General features: G+C 38.9%; 2 protein-coding genes across 4 annotated transcripts in view; both read left to right on the forward strand.

Annotated features, from left to right (window-relative positions):
- MATN3 (matrilin 3) overlaps window positions 1-6,593 on the forward strand; it is a 21,367-nt gene extending 14,774 nt beyond the window's left edge. For both annotated transcript variants that reach the window (XM_011971416.1, XM_011971417.1), the window contains 3 exons: window positions 1,424-1,549; window positions 4,266-4,376; window positions 5,479-6,593. In XM_011971416.1, the coding sequence (XP_011826806.1) occupies window positions 1,424-1,549; window positions 4,266-4,376; window positions 5,479-5,534 (293 nt within the window). In that variant the 3' untranslated portion in view covers window positions 5,535-6,593. The remainder of the gene's footprint in view (window positions 1-1,423; window positions 1,550-4,265; window positions 4,377-5,478) is intronic.
- Window positions 6,594-8,543: 1,950 nt separating this feature from the next.
- The window catches only part of WDR35 (WD repeat domain 35), a 67,896-nt gene continuing 58,724 nt past the window's right edge, over window positions 8,544-17,715 (forward strand). The window contains exons 1-3 of one of the 2 annotated variants that reach the window (XM_011971419.1): window positions 8,544-8,675; window positions 9,387-9,504; window positions 16,298-16,369. In XM_011971419.1, coding sequence (XP_011826809.1) covers window positions 8,652-8,675; window positions 9,387-9,504; window positions 16,298-16,369 — 214 coding nt within the window. In that variant the 5' untranslated portion in view covers window positions 8,544-8,651. The remainder of the gene's footprint in view (window positions 8,676-9,386; window positions 9,505-16,297; window positions 16,370-17,715) is intronic. The other variant, XM_011971418.1, reaches the window with a different exon arrangement.

Here is a 17,715-nt window from a genome sequence, read left to right on the forward strand (position 1 = left end):
GTGGTGTGATCTTGGCTCACTACAGCCTCTGCCTCCCAGGCTCAAGTGATTCTCCCACCTCAGCCTCCTGAGTAGCTAGGACTACAGGCGCATGCCACCACACCTGGCTAATTTTTGTATTTTTTGTAGAGATGGGGTTTTGACATTTTGTCCAAGCTTGTCTTGAATTCCTGAGCTCAAGCAATACACCTGCCTTGTGCTGGGATTACAGGTGTGAGCCACTGTGCCTGGCCTATTTATATGTTTTAAAGTAATAGTGAATACTGCTATAAAGCTGAGGAACATCCCATGGATCGGATCCCTTCTAACGGTCTGCTTTTCCCTTGCTAGTGGTAGGAAGGCTTGTAAATTAAACGTGGGGCCCCAGATCAGGCCCAGGGGCTGGAAGGATGTCCATTTGCTACCTGTAGAGTGGGTACTAAGCTGGAATGAAGTGAAAAAAATGAAACACCCTGCTAGAAGGCATTTTGAAAAAAAAATCTAAATTGTAGCACTGAAAGGGAATAGCCATATTAAGGTTGGAAAGGCACTTTATGTATAGATTATATATTGCCTCGCATTTCACACAAAGCTATTCTATAGGCATTAGTGAGCCACAAAAGGTTCTGCATGTGAAATGACATTTAAGAGGAAAGTTAGAGGGAAATAAACTGTTTTGGTTCCTGCAATGGCAGAGGAGGAACCTATGTCTTCTAGGAAGGCTTTCTGGGTTTTAAAGGAGAATTGCTGTTTTATTTGTCCTAGGCCAGTCTGAACATGAGATGAGTATGGCACTTTGCGCTGCTCTCCACTCAAATTTGGGCAAACTGCATTTGTCCCTGAAATGTTATTTGTGATAGATAGTACGTACTTCACTCTCTAATCATACACATCATCATCACTAATACTGTATCATTTTCCCATCTGTGCTTGTGTGTGTGTGTGTGTGTCTCCAGGTCAATGTTTTCTGTTCCACTTTGTAAGCTATGAAGGCAGGCACTTGGTCAATATAGTGCTTTTTGTGCAGCATCAAACTTAGTTCCATGTATGACTAGGTCCCTCAAACATTATTTTTGGTGGTGATGATGATTGTCCATGAGTAGCTGGGGATGATGGAAGCAGGAAAGGCTGGAGGTAAGTTCTGGAATACAGTCAAGACTCAGTGCCACCCAATGCTGTGGGCAGAAAAAAAGAAAAGGTACCCTTAGATATCTGCAAGAGATATAAAGGAAAGGAATGTGTGTGATGTGAGGCCAAAGGGATGAGAGGTATGGGAAGAGAAAACACGCTTGCTCCTGCAGCATGGGGCCTGTTGCTGACTACTGACTACTACTGCATTCTCAGCACTTGCGGGGACCAAATGGAAACTTCTTCTCTCAGACATTTGTGTTTACTTTTCTATTTAATGTGTGAATATTTTCTTTCCTGCACCACGTGTGGTCAGTCCGTGACAAGTGTGCTCTAGGCTCTCATGGTTGCCAGCACATTTGTGTGAGTGATGGGGCCGCATCGTACCACTGTGATTGTTATCCTGGCTACACCTTAAATGAGGACAAGAAAACATGCTCAGGTGAGGATCAGCCCTTTAAGCCCATTTCCTTCGGTAGGAAAATTTTTTCAGGAGCAAGCCTTTTTCTTTCTAAGACACAGTTGTGATTCTTTCTCCTTGTCAGAATTCTCCAGTGGCTCCCACTGGTCTACAGAATAAAACAGTGATACCCCTCCACCAGGCAGCCTACCCTCCATGAGCTGTTTCTGTCTTCTCTCTTTTTTACATTTTTCTTAATAATTAAGCTTTCTGCCTAAATCTGGATTTTTTTATTGTGGTAAAATACACATAAAATTTACCATTTCAATTATTTTCAAGTGTATAGTTCGGTGGCATTAAGTACATTTACATTGTTGGGCAACAACCACCACTATCCATCTCCAGAAATTTTTTATCATCCCAAAATAAAACTCTGTACCAATGAAACAATAACTGCTCATCACCTGCTCCCCTCAGCCCATGGTAACTACTTCTCTCATCCTGGCTTTTAAAACTTTTCTACAACATTTGCCTCCAGATTCACTGATTCTTCCTGCATCCTGGTCCAGCCACAGTGGGCTGTTTGATGGTCCAGTAGCATGCCCTGCACTCACTCGTTTCCACCCTCCCCTCAATGCTTTTGCTTGTCAGAATTCAAGAACCACATTCTTGCCAACATCTGGTTTTGCTGAATTACATTTTTGCCAATCTAGTGGATGCTTTTTTCATTTCCTGGTTACTAATGAGGTGAGGCATCTTTTCCTGGGGAGTACTGCCATTTTAACAGTCTTTCATTCCATTAACATGGTATTCTTTTATTTTATTTTAATTTAATTTAATTTTATTTTAGGTCTTCTTTAATTTCTTTCAAAATTGTTTTGTAGTTTTCAGTGTACAAGTCTTGTACTTTTAAAAATATTTATTCCTAACTATTTTATTCCTTCTGGTGCTATTATAAGCACCATTTCTCCATTTCTCAACTTTCAATTTTGCTACAACCCAGGTTTGAGAAATGGAGTTTGAGATCCATTTCTCAACTTTCAATTTTTCTACAATCCAGGTTTACAATTTTCTGGGAAGTGTTTTAATTAGAATATCCTACTCAGCCCATGCCCTCCTAGAGCTTACAGACTATCAGGCAAGACAGACACTGAACAAGTATTATAAGTACCCGTCTTATGGATACAGGGATCATCGACAGGTAGTTGATATTGAATAGATACTTCCTGGTTTATTGACTGATTAAGATGGGATTTGGACTGGCTGTCCCTAAAAGGTTCAATAGGATTTAGACAGGTGGATAGATGATAGATTATATTTAATGAATTTATGATCTCCCATCCCTATATTGGATCTTTGTAAAATGTTAGAGTAAAAATGTTGCAGCAAAGGACCATTTCCTGTCCTCGGGCAATGGAATTACTCCATTGGAGGATGATACACCAGTCTTCAGACCTGGGAAGTTACTCTTATTTCTATTCAAAACTTTAGGAGGAGCCCTGATACTGAATAGGAGTAGCTGCCTCACTGAATTACAGAAAGAAATAGGAATTACTTTTATCACCTCTTATATTTGGCTAAATGTCAATACAAACCTGAATTTTCAGTTCCAAAGTATTTATTGGTAAGAACTACGACTCTAACTTCAAACCATTCAATAGAATAACAGCCCTCTACAGGAAATCAGGACTTAACCAATTTTTATTTATTTTTTGTTTGTTTTTTGAGACGGCGTTCACTCTGTCACCCAGATTGGAGTGCAGTGGTGCGACCTCAGCTCACTGCAAACTCTGCCTCCTGGGTTCAAGCGATTCTCCTGCCTCAGCCTCCAGAGTAGCTGGGATTACAGGCGTGTGCCACCATGCCCAGCTTATTTTTGTGTTTTTATTAGAGACGGGGTTTCACTATGTTGTCCAGGCTAGTCTCGAACCCCTGACCTCAAGCGATCCACCCACCTTAGCCTCCCAAAGTGCTGGGATTTCAGGTGTGAGCCACCATGCCTGGCCCTAGTTTTCACCTTTGATACCTTTTGGCCATACAAATAGAGTACTATTGTCCTAGTTTTATTTTTATTTATTTATTTTTAAGAGATAGGGTCTTACTCTGTGACCCAGACTGGAGTGCAGTGGTGTGATCATGGCTCACTGCAGCCTTGAACTCCTGGGCTCAAGTGATCCTCTGCCTCAGCCTCTTGAGTAGCTGGGATTACAGTTTTGTGCCACTATGCCTGGCTATTTTACTTTTTTGTAGAGACAGGGCCTTGCTTTGTTGCCCAGGGTGGTCTTGAACTCCTTGCCTCAAGTGATCCTTCTGCCTCAGCCTCCAAAAGTGCTGGCATTATAGGAATAAGGCACTGCAGCAGGCCCATTTTCCTTTCTTAATTACACAGTATCACATGAACACTGTCTTCTCTCTATATCCCTGGCCTCCCTCTATACCATGTTTTTCTAAATTTACTTTTTATCATGAATAATTTCTGGCAGTCACAAAAGTACAGAGAATAAAATAATGAACCCTTATTTAAGAATCACTCAGCTTTGACAATTATAAACATTTTTCCCAATGTCTCCTAAGATGAATTTTTCTGTGATAAGTATTTTCTCATCTTTTTGTTTGTTCACATATCCCTTTAACTCTTGGAAAATGCACTTAGGTAAGTCTTAATGGTGGAAATATTCAGTTGTGGATTTCCTGATTTGTTATGATTCCTATATAGCTATTCCTAGATAGTATATTTGTGTACTGTCGTTGTCTTCAGCCATTGAGGAAGCACGAAGACTCGTTTCTACTGAAGATGTTTGTGGATGTGAAGCTACACTGGCATTCCAGGAGAAGGTCAGCTCGTCTCTTCAAAGACTAAACACTAAACATATCCTTTCTGGATGGTTTTCTGCTTCTGCCTGGAGCCAGCCTAGGTACTACAATTGAGCCAAACACTTTAAGACATTCCACAGGCAAGTGACTTATTTGTTAGGTTTAGTATGAGCAGTAGTAATACACAACTTAAAAAAAATTAGAGTTCTTTTCTAATGATTTAATAGACTGTTTCACCCATTCAATATTTACACGTAAAAGCTGCCTATTTTGTTCCCTAGTGCTTTTCCATAACTGTATATGCTCTTACATAACAGATGGAACATTTATGCTAATGATCCCTTAATATGGCTTTCTTAGTTCAGAATCTGTAAATGTACAAGGCAAGTCAGCTGATTAATGGGGGATATCTCAGATTACACAGTTGTACACTTTAACTAGCCAAGTAGTCAAAAAGCAGACTTTAAAATGTAACACGATACAATCTCAGAAACTTTCAAAATCAATTCTTTCTCCAAAGGAGTAACTCGGGAAAAGTTTCTCAGAACAGTTCAAGTTAACAACTCTGTTCCTATGTACCCTAGAGGAGCGGAATTCAGATTGTGGTAGGTACCATCTAGGCATATGCAGAGACTTTTAAGGGAGGTACAGATAATTGGAAAGAATCAATTTCCAAATCCTTCACTTGCTTAGGACACTACTTGGAATCAGTTGGCATCTTCTTTTCCCATCTTTCGTTTCGTATCACCATTCTCCTAACTTTTCACAAGAAAGGCATACTTCTCATTTACCCTAGATCTACTAAGGTGCATTTCTTAGAAGAGCAGAATCTTGAGAGAGCCAAACAACGGGACAACCCAACTATCCCTTTAATCAAGACATCATAAACATTGTTTCCCCCATCCCTCACACTAAGATGCTGCTCCAATTACATTTTCTATGAACAAAAACATCTGAATACTTTTATCGCGCTCTCTGCCAAGAACAGGATGTTTGACTTTTAGACTGAATTCAACTTTTGGTGAGAAAGCAGTTTTGCTCTTTTTTTCCACTTATCATAGGACATTATCGTTTTATCTTGTGTTGAAGTGTCTGAAAGTGTGTTTATATTTTCTAATGTGTAAAACTAAATGGTGTTGGCCTTAACAACTTGCCACTTGATGGCATTTTGGAGAAGTTGCAAGTAAATGAATATGGACAAATACATCGTTAAATTGCTCCAATTTCTCACCTGGAAATGGGGACAGCTTGGTATACACTTAATACTCATGCATTCTTTTGCACACCTGTTATTGCCAATGTTCTTGCTAGTAATTTGCCATTACCTGTATTAATGCTTGAATGTTACCTGATAAATTGTATGAAGATCTTCTGGAGAATCAGAATGATTTTTCCAAGGAAATAAATATGCAGATCCTTATTAAGAGCAAACTTTAGTGTCTCTAAGTTATGACTGTGAAATGATTAGTAGGAAATAGAATGAAAAGTTTAACGTTTCCTTATCTACTAATTGAGCCATTTAATTTTTAAATGTTTATATTAGACAACCATATTCACGATGGAAACTTTAGGTCTAGTTTCTTTTGATAGTATTTATAATATAAATCAATCTTATTACTGAGAGTGCAAATTGTACAAGGTATTTACACGTACAACTTCATATAACTGAGATCAATGTAATTTTGAACTATTTAACACTTTTTGTTTTTTGCTTATTTTGTTGCAGTATTATTGAAGATGTGATCAATAATAGCTTGTAATACACATATCTAAAAATAGTTAACACAGATCAAGTGAACATTACATTGCCATTTTTAATTCATTCTGTTCTTTGAAACAAATGTACTACTAAAGAGCACTAGTTGTGAATTTAGGGTGTTAAACTTTATACCAAGTACAAGAAATCCTAAATTGACTTTATTATTTTGCTTCAGGATCCAAGTGATAAAGTTATATATTTATAAAATTGCTATAAATCGACAAAATCTAATGTTGTCTTTTTAATGTTAGTGATCTGCCTGCCTCAGCCTCCCAAAGTGCTGGGATTACAGGCGTGAAAGTCTAACATTTTTACTTATATATTAGATACATATAATTCTTTTGGCTTTGAAACTTGCAACTTTTAGAACAAAACAGTCCTTTAAATTTTGCACTGCTCAATTCTTTTTTTGGTTTGTATTGTCTTTAATAAAAGTTATTACCTTTACATATTATCATGTCTGGTTTTTGATGACTCATCAATTTTGTCTATTAAACATATTTCTTTAAATTATACTGAATTAACAATTATTTTGACATTCAACAGTTTCTTATCAAAAGACAGAAGTTTGATACTCCTCCTATAGTTTAACCTCACACTCTTGAGGCTAAAAGTGTAAGTTCAGGTTCAAAAGAAAGGCTTCAATATAAAATTACCTAAATTTGGATAAAATAATGATGACCTTTACATTAATATAAGCTCCTGAAAAGCAAATATAACCTACACATGTAAATATAAAATATAAACTTTAAGAAAGGAACAAAAACTAAATATACCAAGGAAATATATAAAACATCTGTTACTTTTCAAAAAATTTGAAAAGGTATGACACAGAGCTACAGTAGTATTTTCCAGACTTGTTTGAGCCCCACATCAGTAATACGTATTAATATACCACAGAGGAATGGTGGTATAGAAGGAACAAATGAGAGTTCATGTGCAAGAAGGGAAAAATATTTAAAGAGAGGTGAGTTTTCAAGTGTCACCATTAGTAACTAGCTTCAACTAATCATGTCTTGGCCAGTTTATTGGAAACTCCTGGGTTAGATAATACTTATTTGTCTCATGCGTCCAGTATAGAGAGCCTATGAGCAGGGGCCAATGTATACTAAACAGACACACAAACAATAGAAAACAAACGTATTATCTGAATGGGATTGGATTAAGTTTGGAAATAATTCCTCAGGGAGACTGATTTGTGTTGGTTTGGCTAGGCACAACTGGCCTGTTAAGAGGGTAGGACCATCACGGAATACATAAAGTGGCTTGGGAAGCAGAGCCGGATGGAAGGTTGCCCCGCAGAAAGCATACTGCCTTACTTAAGGTGGGGGCTCCCTAGTGTAAAACATTTAGGATTGAGGGAAGATCTGATTTTGGATGGAGTTTAGATTTGTTAGGAAAGGCACTAGAGACTATTGTCAATTCTGTAATAGATTGTGCTGGGTGAGACAAATCACCGAGGTCAAAGAATTGGAGGATTTTTATGTTTTATTTTTGTCTGAGATGGTAAAAGACTCCAAGTGGAGAAATTAACTACTGATGCATAAATTACATGCTAGAGTATGGTAAAAGGGAAAGCCAGAAATAAAAACATGGGTGAGACCAAATAATTTCATGAGATTGGTTCTACTTGGATTTCTGCCCTATGCCTTATATTTTGAGGCTTTGTAACTCTCAGGCATTCAAAAAGGACAAAGGAGAATGAAGAAAGAAATAAGGTAAGAAAAAGAAGAGAATATGTAACAGTCGACTCTAGACGAGAAAGCATCAAACGCTCAAATATTGTAAAACGGGAGGCTATGCCCCAGTAGCAATTGTACGCTATTAATTACCCAACGTTTATACAAATTCCTTGAAAAGGACCCTCGGGGTTGCGGTATTAACTTAATTAAACTGTTAAAAAAATGTCAAAACAAGCGGAATAAACAAAATCTTCTATTCCTAAATTGCTCTAAAGGTTGTCCAATCCCCAAAGACACAGAGAAGGGTTACGAGATCTCAGTACGCACATTTGCACTTTCATCTGGCCCGGGGCGCCAGCCTATCAAATACAGTAAAAGGTTTTTCCCTTTCAAGAATGTTGGAACTTTGGAACTTACAAAATACTAAATAATTTGCCCTCATTCGAACGGGCGCCTTTCCTCCTAGGTTTATAGTACTGCCACCTGAGGAGCGGCTCCATCGCGATCAACAGAGGTGTGGCGGGAGGGAGGGCGGCAGTGATCACGAGACAGGGCGCAGAGAGCGAGTGCACGGCTGGCAGGGACAGGTGGCGACCCAGCTCCTTGCGGAGAGCAGAAAGGCCAAGACGCCAGGAAACAGGACTACCCAGCTACCGCCTCGCACCCGGCGCCCCCAACACTCCAACGTCCGCGCAGGCGCACTACGCCGGTGCCCGGTGCGAGGGCGTCACCGGAAGTGCCCCGTGGAGCCCCGGATGCGACAGGGCAACATCGCGGTTGCCAGGGCGACGGGAGCTTCTTGCAGCTGCTGGTACTCCGGATTGGAAACGTAGAACCGTTACCTGTCGAGGGCCTTAGCAGCCGTCGTGACCCTCTAGGGAATCCCACGATGTTCTTCTACCTGACCAAGAAAGTGAGTTTCCTGCGGGGCGTCCTCGTTTCCCCACCATTCCCGCAGCCTGCGGCGATTCCCGCTGCCTTCCAGAGGAGCCAGGCTGCTTCACCCGGTCCTGATCGTGGCTTCGCCATTCCGCGGCCATCCTTCCCGCCGGGTCCAGCCTCCGACCTCCTCCTGCGGTTCCCAGAGCCCCAGACAGACCTTGGCCGAGCCCGCTGCCCTCTCGTAGCTATCTCCCATTCCTGCCCCTGGCTAGGTCCTTTTGGGTGGCTGGAGGATAAGTCGCCCTGTGCTACTCTATCTTTCTTCCTCCACTTGTTGCTGATCCACGTGATTTAAACTCTTTGGATCACCACGAACCATTGGGCAAGAGAAGAGAAATAACAATAGGATAGCCTAAGTGTTGTGGGTAAAAAGGAAGAGGGACTGGTGGTATGGATTTATACCCGCTCCCCGCCCTCCCTTTAAAAAATCCATCCGGTGACTCTGGCGTTGGCTTCCTCCGCAGTCACTATCCTTCTCTTTTGTGCACTTCTTTCCCTCTTTCCCAAATGCTAGCGCCCGAGTCAGTTCAAGGGACCATGCCCATTTCACAACAGCTCGTTTTTTTCTGCAAGACCGCCCGTTTTTCTTCTTGGAAGATTTTCTTCAGCCGTCATCTCCTGCAGACTTATTTCCCACCTCCTTCGTGAAAAGTTGCTAGTGCGGCTATGGTTGCTTTTACAGATTTCCATTCCCAATAACGTGAAGCTGAAGTGTGTATCCTGGAACAAGGAACAAGGGTTCATAGCATGTGGTGGTGAAGATGGATTACTGAAAGTTTTGAAATTAGAGACGCAGACAGGTAAATGAATGCAAGCCCACATGTTTGAAATTGGTAGAAAATTGGCTAATGTTATTTGTTCATGCGATTTACTCATGGTATCTGTCAGTATGCAATTCTGATTATTTTAAAGGGAAAACCAACATTTTATGATGTTTTTTCTGGAGTATGTTTGCAATAAAGTTCAGAGAATGTTGAATGTAAACATCAGATGGTTTTTGCTGAGTTATTAATGGAGAATGAAAAATAAGGACGAATGAAAATAAGTCACTGTGTTATGCTATGTCTAATTATTGTACTATATTATTAGGAGTCTAATACAAATCCTGTGAGTCAACATTTCAGTAAGAAAATCTGGCGGATTATTTACAGGCCTATCCTTTCTGCTTATTAGATACATTAATAATTATTGACCTAGTGTCCAAGAACAGAAAATGGGATATGTTTTACATTTCTATTAGTGGATCCCTTGTTTTTGCAGTTTGATTTCTTTCTTTATCTAGTTGTCTGGAATCACAGCAAACAGCTTCCTACTTCTTTAGCCCCCCAGTGCTGCACTAGATTGAAGATCTAGATAAGGCAATTAGGGTTAAATCTCTGCTCTGCCACAAGACTACTGAATGACTTTCAACAAGTGGCTAAGGATTTTACTACTTTAGTTTACTCTTCCATAAAATGAAAATGTAGGGGATTAAACTGCATTACATTTTTGGATTCCTTACAACATAGCTTCTCAAACTGTACTAGGTATAAGAATCACTGGAAGAGGTTATTAAGATGGATTTCATGCTCTACCCCCACACAGTGGACCCAGGATGGGGCCTGAGAATTTCCATTTCTAGTGAAGCTAAGTTGCTCGTCCTCAGACCCCACTTTGAATAGCATTACCTTACAGCTTTGAATGTGGTATGAATAATTTAAATACTCATTGACGATTTTCCATATACCGGATGTTTAACCTTCACAATCTTATTTGACTTCACAATAATCTTGGGCAGTAGGTATTCTAGGTGAAAAAATTGAGGCTCTGAGCAGTTAATAATTGCCCTAGGTCATGCAGCCAGTAAGTGGCAGAGCAAGGATGTGAAACTAAGTTTGTCTCACATTCAAGTCCTTGTTTTTAACCACTACACAGAGTGCTAGTGGACAGCCTAAGAAGAGTACCAATTAAAGTTTGGCTTATGCTGTTTTATAGTTCAATCTGTCAGTGCTTTAGTTTTTTAAAACTGTGTTAAAAGAAAGTTTTTCTCTGAAAAACTTTATATATGTATATAAAGTTTGAAATATATATAAAGTTTATGTATAAAGTTTAAAATATATATAAAGTTTATATATTATATATAAAGTTTAAAAATAGTTTATATATAAATTCTTATATATAAAAATATATATATTTCTTAAATGTATCTGTATGTATGTGTATGTGTGTGTGTATATATATGTGTCTGTATATATACATACTTTTGCTTACAATACGTAGCAAGTTTTTGTTTTTGTTTTGCGACAGAGTCTCACTCTGTCGCCCAGGCTGGAGTGCAGTGGTGCGATCTCTGCTTACTGCAAGCTCCACCTCCCGGGTTCACGCCATTCTTCTGCCTCAGCCTCCCAAATAGCTGGGACTACAGGCGTCCGCCAGAAGGCTTGGCTAATTTTTTGTATTTTTAGTAGAGACGGGGTTTCACCGTGTTAGCCAGGATGGTCTCAATCTCCTGACCTCGTGATCCGCCCGCCTCGGCTTCCCAAAGTGTTGGGATTACAGGCTTGAGCCATTGTGCCTGGCCCGCAAGTTTTAACTTACATTAAGAAATGCATTCATTTTGTTTAACATTGAAGGCTTTTTTTAAAAACAAACTTCTTTTTCTTCTCTAACCTTTTGATAAGCTGTGGCTAGAGTATTCTTTGAAATTAGTGAGCAAGATGGGAAATTGATTCTTCGGAGGTTTGGAAAATGGAGTAAAGTATTTGTTTTCGAACTTAATGATTATGAATTGTACTGAAAGAAATACATATGAGGAATATGGCTGCGAGATTCTAACAAGATCAGTATATTGTATTTAATACAAATAATGTTGATTCAGCAGATCCCTCCAGTAACTATCCTAGATCTTGCATGCCTGCTTTATATCAAGCACTGTGTTGTGCTAAAGATGCAACATTTTAAGTATAATGTTTTGTATCTTGGGTACAGCAATATAATACAGGAATCCTCTACATCAATAAATCATCTTATATGACACCATTTTTAATGTCTATTTAGTATTTCATTATATTGGTATTAATATATCATAATTTGCTTAACCAATTCTAGTATTGGACATTTAGATGCCTCCACATTTTTACTATTAAAGCAACTATATCTTTGTATCCAAATCTTTGCATAAATTGTTAATACTTTCTAGGATAAATCTCTAGAAATGGCATTCACTAGATCAAAGAGTGTGTACATTTATACAGGTTCCTAATATGTACATTTATACAGTTTCCTAATATGTGTACGCAAATTACCCTCCAGAAAGTTTGCACCAAGTTGCATTTCCAGTTTTCAGTCCCCTGCTCTAGAAGGAAAGGAATTAGAACCAGCAATCCATCTTTTTATATCAGGTTTATTTCTCTCACAGGCCAGCTTCCAGTGTTTTGCTGGAGCCCATCTCCCTTCACCTTCTCAGGTACCTCTCTTCCAATGTATCCTCTCTCTCTCCTTTCAGTATCAGTCCTCTCTCCTTTTCTCTCCCTCACCAGTGACTTTCATGTTCTAAATCTAATGGACAGCTTTTATTGACTCATCAGGATTTGACGTGAAACATTATTTTTCAAGACAAGAGAATTCAGAATGTTTAAGTTATTGTTATATTTAGGCATACTACTTTTCTCTCCTTCTCTGGTCAGTCCTCAGTCTCTTTGCTAGATTTCCCTCTTCTATTAGAATTCCTGAGAACTTGCTTGTGGGCTCTCTATTCACTTGCTCTATTTATTCTTTCATTCTCATGCCCTTAAATGCCATCTGTGGTATGAGGTGAAGAGCCCCCATTTATATCTCCAGCCCAGTCCTGATTTTTCAGATGTGGGTGTCTCCACTGGAGTTTTTCACAGGTATCTCATACTTACTGTGTTCAAAACTGAACTCTTGATATTCTTCCAAGTCTCATTCAATTGTCTCCATTTCAGCAAATGTCTCAGTTTCACTCATTTGCTCAAGCTGGAAATCTTCTCTTTTCTTCCGTTAACAACATCTGCATCAGCAATCTTGTTGCGTTTGTCTCCAAAGTGTATGTTGAACCCATCCTTTCCTTTGTCTCCCCTGCTCCCTCTATAGCTCCAGCTACCATCATCCCTCACCTGGTCTATTGTGAGAGTCAGTTGCCCTCCTTCCATTGTCTCTGGCTTCCTCTTAGTTGTTCTTGACACTCTAGCCAGTGTCAGGTTTTTTGGTTTTTTGTTTTGTTTTTTGAGATGGGATCTCCCTCTGTTGCCCAGGCTGGAGTGTAGTGGTGCGATCTCGGCTCATTGCAACTTCCACCTCCCGGGTTCAAGTGATTCTCCTGTCTCAGCCTCCTGAGTAGCTGGGATTACAGGCGCGTGCCACCACGCCCAGCTAATTTTTTTTTCTTTTTTTGTTTTAGTAGAGACAGAGTTTCACCGTGTTAGCCAGGATGGTCTTGATCTCCTGACCTCAAGTGATCAGCCCACCTCGGCCTCCCAAAGTGCTGAGATTACAGGCGTGAGCCACCACGCCCGGTCCTTATTTTTTCTTCTTTTAAAGGGACCAGATTGTGTCATTTCCTTGCCAAAAGGAATTTTAAGGGCTGACAGTCTGGGTTGGAGCTGCTTGTGGTAGGGTTTGAGGGTAATGGTCCTGGGTGGGAACTGCTTGTGGTAGGGTTTGAGGGTGATGGCCCTGGATGGGAGCTGCTTGTGCTTGTGGTAGGGTTTGAGGGTGATGGCCCTGGGTGGGAGCTGCTTGTGGTAGGGTTTGAGGGTAATGGTCCTGGGTGGGAGCTGCTTGTGGTAGGGTTTGAGGGTGATGGTCCTGGGTGGGAGCTGCTTGTGGTAGGGTTTGAGGGTGATGACTCTGGGTTGGAGTTGCTTGTGGTAAGGTTTGAGGGTGATGACCCTGACTAGGATTGAGGTGGCATTTCTTGCTTTTCCTGCTATGACTGCCAAGGCCTCATCCTCTCATCCTCATGAGAGGAAATAGCCCTGGAAGCCAACATTTCCATCACAGAAAAAGTATATAGGGCCATGCAAGCCAACTGTAGCTGACTGTGCAGTCCTCCAGTACCTGCAGGCATTGACATTGCCTCAACTTTCCAATATGCCCAGGACAACAAAATTTACCAGAAATCTCAGGTAAGGTGTCCTTAGTTAGACCCAGGGGTGCATACAGAGTCCTTTGCAGTCAGTCATTCACACAGAGAAGCAAGGCAACCAGGTGATCCTGCCAGAAAGTCTGGCGAATGTGGTACCATCTCTTTCTCAGAATTGTATTATCCCTATGTGTTGCAAAACAATCTTCTGTATATTTTGATTATAGGTTTCAAGCTTATTTTGCAGCACATAACAGGAATTTCTGTTGAAATTGGGCTGCTGACAACTTTTATGAATGCAAACAAAAGCATTGTCAGTCACGCTTTTCTAAGAGAAAGACTTTCAAAGATTTAGTGTGTTTGGTTATTGGTGTTATTAGCATGATCTTCTGTTCTTCTGTATCATACCTTTTATTTTCAGTTGCGTTATTATACCTTAATTTTTTAAAAGCCTTCTTTGGACTTTTTGATGTACTTTGAATTGTTGGAATAACTGATTTCATTCTGAAATTTCTTTACATGAGTTTAAAATGCTTTATTTTATTGGTGACTTCTTTGATCATGCCTTTTAAATCTAAGGATTACTGTTATGTGCTTTTAGAAGATTAATGTTAGTATTACCAGATTTTTGTTCACATACCAGTTTGGTTTCATTACCTTACTGGCTATCTGGAGTCTAGTAATGTAACTGGATGGAATCTTGGGATATTAATCCTGGCTTTACTCTACATCATTTAAAACTTTTGGCCTTTTTATGGACATCTGAGAACTTTCGGGTGGGTTTTATGAATATTTTTTACATGATCAAGTTATGGAGTTGCTTCCAGCAAGAGACCTTTTCAGATGTGGATGATATTTGTCCAATATATCAAGCTGAATTTCAAAGCCTATTCTTAACTGTCAGCATGTATTTTGCCAAGAATATGCTACCTTATGGTCTAACAGAGGGAAAACATGGATGGTTAATCTAAATCGCATATCACCCATTTCACTTAGTTAGGTTATAGTGACATCAGAATATGTGTGTATATATATTATATATATATGCATCAGAATGGATTTTTCAGTTCTAGAAGTTAAGAAAAATGTTTCCACCAAATATTTTAGAATATTATAATGATGTTTAAGTATGTTGTACAATTTTTAAAAGATTAAATGAGTGAAAGAACCCTATGTTAAAAAATTTATGTTCAACCTAATGTGTGTGTCAGCAACATTTATTCTATCTTGACAGATGATTGCATTGTTAAACTGTACATGTGTACTCTTGTGTTACCAAAACAACTGGGTAATTGGAACTAGTGATTTTAGAGGAAATTAGGTATTGTTTCCTGACAGTGTTTTCAGAATAAAGGATATTTTTCATAATATTTTAAGATACTCGTTATCTGAAAGTAGAATTTTCTTTAGCATTGGTATAATTCCCATCCTCACAAATTCTTAAGATTTTCATAAAATTTGTAATTTAAATGAAAATTTTAAATGCTATGTTCTATGTGTAACAGATTTCTAAGCCAAGATTAATTTATTGAGATGACATTTTAATATTATTCGCTGTAGTATGGTTAGTACATTTTTAAGATATCTTTAGAGGTTTTCATTGCACTTTGGATAAAATCTAAAATTCTTATTTTCTACAAATACTTCATAATTTTTCTTGTGCCTATCACTCCAGCCCTGTTTGATGCAATTTTCTCCCCTGTTCATCCACATAGGCCTTCTTAGATTTTGTCAAGGGCTCTAGGCGTCTACCTCAGAGCCTTTACATTGCTGTGTCCTAGCCTGGAATACTCCCCTTCTTTCTCTACCTTTCCTGGCTGTCTCCAGTTTACCTCTCCGTCTCAGCTTAAATACCAATTCTTCTGATAGCCTTCCCTGGTTCCCCATCAATCTAAATTAAGTCACTTCTGCTACTATTTCTTATTATGCTTTCACATTCCCAGTTTATAGTTACATTTATGTGTGTGTGAGTATGTATTTAATATGGGTCCCTCACACTGTAAGCTCTGAGGAGAAAGGGGAAATGACTGTTTTGTTTATCATTTTATATGTAGAACCTTTTATAATGCATAGCACAGGGTACACATTCAATAAATATTTGTTGAATGAACGAATAAATGAGTGAATATAAGATTCTGTGTAATCTAGCAAAAACCCATTTTCAAAGTCTATGCTGTTTTGATCCCTTGTAAGCTGTAGAGTTTGCAATCTGTAGGCCATAAATATTTCTATTTGTGGTCTTTTGGAAAGGCATAAAAAGCAGTGATGATTATTAATATATGTAATGTATGAGTAAACAATGTTCATTTATGTATTTTGCTTTATTTTACCAGAATGTCTTTGCAAGGGGTATGTGTTATTGTTTATGTTTATACCATGAGAAAAATAGATCAGAATGAGGCATACTTAGAGAAATGATTAATACTGCCCAGGAATACAAAAAGAGTCAAAATCTTATAATATGTCACTTTTATATGTTTATCATAGTAGTTTGTTTTGTTTTGTTTTAGATGATGCAAAATTGAGGGGCCTTGCAGCCCCCAGTAACCTTTCTATGAATCAGACTCTTGAAGGTCATAGTGGTGAGTCATGCAATTTCTTTTAAGTCATGTTTGAGTGGTATTTAGACATTTAGGAAGTTTCTACTTAATGCAGAAATGTCAACATTTTAAATAATGGTAATATTTAAAGTACAGATGCTCTTTGAGTTATGATGGGGATATGTTCCAATAAACCCATTGTAAGTTGAAAATGTATTTAATACACCTAACCTACTGAACGTCATAGCTCTGCCTAGTTTACCTTAAATGTGCCCAGAAAACACTAGCCTACAGTTGGGCACAATCATCTGACATAAAACCTATTTTATAATAAAATGTTGAATATCTTATGTAATTTATTGATTTCTGTATTGAAAGTGAAAAACAGAGTAGTTGTATGGGCAATCGAAGTATGTTTTCTACTGAATGCGCATTGCATTCCCACCACTGAGAAGCCATTTAAGTAGTACCATTGTAAGTTGGGAGCTGTTTGTAATCATTTCTGTTGAGACATAAGTAGTACAATGTAGAGTCATTCAACTTTTACGTGATTAAACAACATCTTAAATAAATCTAGAAGAAAGTAGCTGTTATTTTATATATTGAAAATACTCCTGTCTATGGATGTTATATATATAATCCTTTTTAGAATCTGTCCTATGATTCCAGATTAAAGGAGACTGAAGAGACTGGGCGTAGTGGCTCACACCTATAGTTCAAGCACTTTGGGAGGCCAAAGTGGGAGGATTGCATGAGGCTAGGATTTTGGAACCACCCTGGGCAACATAATGAGACCCTGTTTCTACAAAAAATAAAAAAAAACTAACCAGGTGTGGCGCTGTACACCTGTAGTCCCAGGTACTCAGGAGGCTGAGGTGGGAGGATCCCTTGAGGTCAGGAGTTTGGGGCTGCATTGAGCCACGATTGTGCCACTGCATTCCAGCCTTGGTGACAGGGCAAGATCTTGTCTCAAGAAAAAAAAAAGACTAAAGATTGAGACGTATAACATGTAAATGCATTGTATAATCCTAGGTTGGATCTTGGAATGAGAAAAACAAGTGTCTATAAAGGACATTATTTAGACAATTGATAAACTTTGTATATGGACTGTGAGTTAGATAATAGTATATCAGTTTTAAACTTCCTAATTTGTAATATGGTTATGGAAGAGAATGTCTTTATTTTTAGGACATGTACACTAAAGTATTTATGGATTAAAAAATTAAAAGTCATCAATTATTCACGTACCCTGGAGGTTTTAGATATGCTCAAGAGTGTTTTATCGGCCGGGCGCGGTGGCTCAAGCCTGTAATCCCAGCACTTTGGGAGGCCGAGACGGGCAGACCACGAGGTCAGGAGATCGAGACCATCCTGGCTAACCCGGTGAA

This window comes from Mandrillus leucophaeus, unplaced genomic scaffold, assembly GCF_000951045.1.
Source record: "Mandrillus leucophaeus isolate KB7577 unplaced genomic scaffold, Mleu.le_1.0 Scaffold122, whole genome shotgun sequence".
NCBI classification, from domain to species: domain Eukaryota; kingdom Metazoa; phylum Chordata; class Mammalia; order Primates; family Cercopithecidae; genus Mandrillus; species Mandrillus leucophaeus.